The sequence below is a fragment of the Cynoglossus semilaevis genome, chromosome 17, assembly GCF_000523025.1.
Source record: "Cynoglossus semilaevis isolate Cse_v1.0 chromosome 17, Cse_v1.0, whole genome shotgun sequence".
In the NCBI taxonomy this organism is placed as follows: domain Eukaryota; kingdom Metazoa; phylum Chordata; class Actinopteri; order Pleuronectiformes; family Cynoglossidae; genus Cynoglossus; species Cynoglossus semilaevis.
The window spans coordinates 9,247,232-9,252,991 of record NC_024323.1 but is presented as its reverse complement, the minus strand read 5'-3'; the positions used below and the strand labels follow the sequence as shown (position 1 = coordinate 9,252,991).

The following is a 5,760-nucleotide window of genomic DNA, read 5'->3' as shown; positions in this document are numbered from 1 at the left end:
CTCTGCTTTTCTCTGGTTTGAGGTGGTGCAGCCATGTGTGGCGTGTAGACGTGGCCAGAGTGCTGACTCAGGTCTCCTCGTTATTCCTCTCCGTGCCGACGAGAGCAGGAGAATTAATGAGTAAGTGGTGAAGAAGGAGGTTGAAAACAACACACACGGCTGAGAGAGTGAAGCGTACAGTAGCTGGATGGTCCATCTGGAGCCTACCACAACCTCTTATTTAACACTGCAACTACAACTGGGACTATTATTCAGACCACTCTGGTTTTCATGTCTGACAAATCCATCATCATTTTTTTTATTGCCTCCTGGATTATAACCTCTAACTATAATTTGCAGTATTCAAATGTAGAGATTGCGACTGAAATGATCAGTGGTTTGAACTAATGACAGCACAAAACATTTCTCTAAATACCTTCACACACAAATAACTTAGAAAGTATTTTTAAGGAAAACTATCAATGGTTCTTTTTGTTCATGTGGAGTAGAAGAAAAAAATCATGTCGTCAGCTGATACATCTGATGTATTCAGGTGCCAACACTGGAGAGCAGCCAACAGGTTGGCTCTGTCTTGGCTCTGTCTTGGCTCATGTTTCACAAAAACACACACACACACACACCCACACCAAACATCACAATCGGCACAGGGCTGTAAGTGTGCCACAGTAAGAAAATAATCCTATTTATTAGTACCTATTTTTCAGCTGACTGTCAAAGTGACTGACAGCAGACATGTCTGTAACTGTACCCTTTTTCAATGAATTTCCACGACAGAATAAGACGTAAGACGACATACACGTGGCTAATCTAGCTAGCTTTACTTTACTTCTGCAGGAGTGAAGTCTCTGTTCAGACAGTCACAAAGACCAAAGCATTTAGTGCTTTAACAGAATTATTTGTATTTGAAATCATGAAGATTTAGCCTTGGTGAGCGCCAGCGGTTCATACCATTACGGAGGTCTGGGGCTGTAACATGGGAGAATATTTGTTGTAGTGATGATCAGCCCTCACCACCCACACTGTATCCTCATCTCCCCCCTCCAAAACCCACTCCGATCATTTCATGACTGCCGGTTGTATAACCAAGGCCTTTTGGCTGAGTCCAGGCTGCCACTGGTGAAGAATTTCCACAAGGAAAGAAGAGCAGTGGTGTGAGTGGGGAGGTCCACGGTCACACTAGTTAACTGTGGGATGGGTACCCGTGGGAAAAGAAGAGCCAAAAATCTATCAATAAATCAACAGCGCATGACTCGCCGATTCTGAGTGGTGAGTTCTCTGGTTTATCGGCAACATGTTTATGATTAAAATGGAGCGTGGAAAAAAAAAAGACTATCTACATATGCTGAATAAGAGCAGGGTGACAGAGGCTGAGCAGATTTTACCTCGCACATGTCCCAGCTGTTTAAAATTTTAAAAAGGTAGTCCAAGCCAGAAAGCTGCATTGACTTCCTTGTCTCCTAATGGAAGACAGTCTGTGAGCTGGCAGCGTTTTAGGAGGTCTTACCTGAACAGGTGTCAGCTGGGCCCTGGGGTCAAACACTCGCAGCATCTTGTCCTGCACAGCCAAAGAGAGATGAAAAAAGAATTAAAGAAATAAAGAAATCTGGAAGTGATTAATTTTATTAGTACATCATAACGATGTAACACAGAGTAATAAATCAGATTAACAATGTCCTAGCTTGGAAACCTTTTGTGTTACATCAGAGGTTAGCTCATGCACCTTATAATCCTCAGTGAGAAATTCATGGACAGTCAGTGAAGCGATGTAATAACAACAAGTGTTGCTGTAATTGTTTCTTTAACGTGAGCGTCATGTGCTGAGATGGTCCAGGTGTAAAACGACTGTCTGGTTTTAAATGACCTCGTGACCCAAACAAAGTTTTGGATGAGGCAGAAAAAGCCTTTAGAAGTTTCTGGAAGGTTTCTTGCTTGACAAATTAACTAACAATAGTTAGTCAAAATAAGTGGATGTAAAAGGAACAACAAACAAACAACAACATCTATTAAAAACAATAAGTTAAAATTAGAGATACATTAGAAAACAATCTTTTGTTCACATTTTGCCATCATCAGTATTCTGCTGAATAAAACAACATATTTTCTAAAGTTCCTTTATTATCTTCTTCTACATCTCACCCATACATCCTGACCCCTGTGCGGCCTTCTGTTCCTTGACCCCCACCAGCCCAGACTCACATTCGGTATCAATCACTGCAGCCAATCAGAGAGGCTCCTTGTTGATTGAGAGGAAATGGGATCTAATGGGATCAGGCTGTGACCGGGACATGCGTGTCTGCAGCCGTGTCACTCAATACGAGTGTGTGACTGTGATCACAGCGGCAGACTGACAGACGGAGCCGATCACAGGTAGTCAGTCAGAGGGCCTAAACTAAACCTCGCCCGCACTTAACGAATATACGTCAAAGAGAATCAGGAATCAGACAGTGACACGTATTTACACAGAGTACTGTGAAGTACTGTGAAGTACTGAGGCATACAGAACAGTGAATACACCTTTTTCTTATTTGTTCTTCACTTTAATCCTTATAATAATTCACATTTTATGTATTTGCCATTACTTACGTTTTTTAAACCCTGTCTTTTTCTGTCTTTTCGAGTGTCTGTGTGAAGGCCACCCACGAATGTGACGCCCTAAGGCCACATCTTCAGGTCACTATGACCTGGGCCTAAGCCAAGGCTTTGAGAGTAATAAAGAGAAAACATACCCACCAAAACCTCCACCCACACACACACACACACACACTCACACAACCATGTTTTCCCACCAGATCACCAACAGACAGGTCTCCACCTGTTCCACAACGACCTCTGACCTCCAGGTCAGCCCTGAGATGAGGCTGGTTGATGACCGAGGTCGACAAAATGGCTAAAAAATCTTACTCTTTTATATTGTGAATTTTACTTTATTATTTAACTATTCAAATTTTCTGTTTCAGTCGTTACAAAGTGCAATTAAATTTGACAAAGAACAATATTTTTCATTTTATTTCATTCATTTTCCAGGTAATATTTTGTCGTGCTAATTTTGACTTATTTTTACTATCATAAATAATATAACAATAATGACGAGGATTACTACTGTCATTACTATTGTTGTATTAATTTATTGTCTAAATAAGAAAGTATCTGCTCAAAACTTTTATATGTGACTAATATATAAAGTTGATGTTGTTCACTGTGGAGTCACAGTGCTGTGTAAACACACCAGTGTGGGACCACTCACGTAGAGATTTATCCACCAGGCAAACACACTGGTACGACAATAACCCGTATAAACACAAACACACACACTGCTGCATCTCATAAATGCACAGATGGACGACTTGACATGAGCTGCATGTGTGTGTGTGTGTGTGTGTGTGTGTGTGCGTATGAAATGAGCAGCTGTTTAATCAAAGGCTCATTCTCAAGCTGCTGTTAATGAGTTTTCACTGCTTGTCTGCCGCACATTACTTTCACTTCAATGTAAACACAGAGGGTCGGTGGGAATCTTTAACCAGCCCGTCTCTCTTTACTCATCAAACACATCGCGCTGCCACCCTCATGTTCCTGGTCTCCCATGGTTACCAGTGTCCAGCCCGTGGTCGCTGCTGGACGTCTCCCCTTTCTCCACACCCTGAGAAATACGGTACGGTATGTGGAGCCCACATTATATGCAGGGTTTCAAAATTAAAGGTGGGCTATAAATCCAGCGACACCCCATCTCTAACCAGCACCCCACCCATTCCTCCACCTCATTCAGATAAACAGAGACTTTCCTCCACCACCGCTGACACTACCTTTTCCCTACCTTAAATGAATGGGGCCTTTGGTCTCTACCTCTGAGTGTGCCTTAAACACACGTCTCCCTCTGAGGCCTGTCATGATTGCTGCTCTTTGGGAGCAAGGTATCCCCTTCATCTTCCCCCACCTCCCCCAAGTGCACCCCAATGTTTACCCTGCAGAAGGGACAGGAGATTGGACCCACATGTTGGCAGGTCCTATTTGCTTTAATAAGCTGATTGTAGAGATTGAACAGAGTTTTTTGGGTGAAATGACACCACAGACCGAAAGGGCAAACACAGCCAAGGACCCCTTGTCCTGTTCTGGGTTCACATTTCCCCCAAGGCGTCTTTCTCTTCAGGTGTCTTTTTTTTAGGCTGAGCTGGCTGTTTTTGAGGATTATTACCCATCAGGATTAAATGTCAAGGTTTGGATGGAACATGTGATGGATGGAGTAATGACTTATTATTTAGAGCAAACACAAACATAGGGGGCACGGGCCTGACAATCAAAGCTGTCAAGCGCACATGAGTGGTCAGACCACCCTATCACATGGTAGCAACTAAATGTAGTTTTGTAAAGGTGGTCACTACGTCCTGCTTCAGAATAGGGAAGAACAGTGATGTTCTTCAGATCCAGACTAATTAAAAATTACAGGTGTTTTATATTTGATGAGCTTCAGCAGCAGAAGACCAAAACAGGGGCTAATCATGTCAGCTGACAACAGTAAACAGAATAGAATTTGAATTTGCCTTGGTCTGAGTAATATTGTCTTAGTACAAGTTTATCCCTCCTGTACCAGCTAAACATGGCTTGAAGGCTACGTGAATGCTTTTTCGTTTTTCTTTACAACAGCGTGTCTATCATTTTAAGTCTCAAATCTCCACACATGTAAACCTGCTTCTTGAACAAATTCTGAATGGCCTCCAAATACCTCACATCTGAAACCAATAGACCCTGCAGATTTCCATCATGGACGGGCAGATAAATAAATCTACTGCACCTGTGCGACTTAATCACTTCAATATAGAAAAAGAATTCTAAGCACAGTCTTCAGATATTTGTCTTTTCCACATCACAAGCAGCAGTGCGTTGCAAAATTATTGTACTTTCCAGTCTTCATTAGTCCTCTAGTTCCCACCGCCAAATATTTCTTAAACTGCTTTGTCATCACTATAGTCATACTGAACCAAGCAGGCTTTTATGTCTTTTACACCATAAACGTTTGTACCCTAATTATTTTCCCCTGTAAAGACGTACGTACATGTTCTTAATAAACTCTTAATGTTCACCTCTGTTGACATTCTGGCAAAATACAGAAACCTCATAAATGAACAGATAACGGGACTGAGGTTGTTTTTTTTTTACATTTACTGAGGTACACAGCATGAACTGTGGTCAACTGGTGACATCTAGTGGTCGTAAGCTGTAACTATATATTTAAACTTTAGCTTTTATTCAGATCACTGGCACAACGGCAGCGTTCAAATTTATAATCGTTAAATTATTTTAAAGTATTAACATTACATTAGTCTTTTTAAATATCCTGGTTGTGTTAGTCATCAACATTTATTTCTGCTTTTACCCATGGTATTTTCACCTCCTGCTTTTAGATTACAAGTCTGTTAGTACGTAGGAGAATGTGTATATATAAAATAGTTAATACAATATTGAGCTTGTGATAAACTAATTTAAAAAAATGACAGGAAGAACATTACCTTGCTGGAAGTAGCCAATAGGGAGCCATCTTTTTTCCAGCTCAGACTCTGCAGCTGGTCTCTGTGCTGCTCCAAGGCTGCGAACATAAAGACCAAGATTAGAGAAAGAGCTGATGTCAGTCACAGATAAAAAAAACGAGAAAGAAAAGAAGGTGAAAATCGGTACAGTCAGTGGACAGAGATCGATAATGCCATAAATCAAGCACAAAAGTTATGAAAACACACCAGAGTGGGGGTGGTAGTGGACAGATGTCCTCAC

The 5,760-nt window shown here is 41.4% G+C and overlaps 1 protein-coding gene across 1 annotated transcript in view; it reads right to left on the bottom strand.

The window, feature by feature from the left end:
- The window catches only part of coro7 (coronin 7), an 88,536-nt gene that overhangs the window by 78,240 nt on the left and 4,536 nt on the right, over positions 1–5,760 (bottom strand). Inside the window, exons 6-7 of the mRNA XM_025064370.1 lie at positions 5,502–5,578; positions 1,505–1,555 (exon numbers count right to left, since the gene is read on the bottom strand). Coding sequence (XP_024920138.1) covers positions 1,505–1,555; positions 5,502–5,578 — 128 coding nt within the window. The remainder of the gene's footprint in view (positions 1–1,504; positions 1,556–5,501; positions 5,579–5,760) is intronic.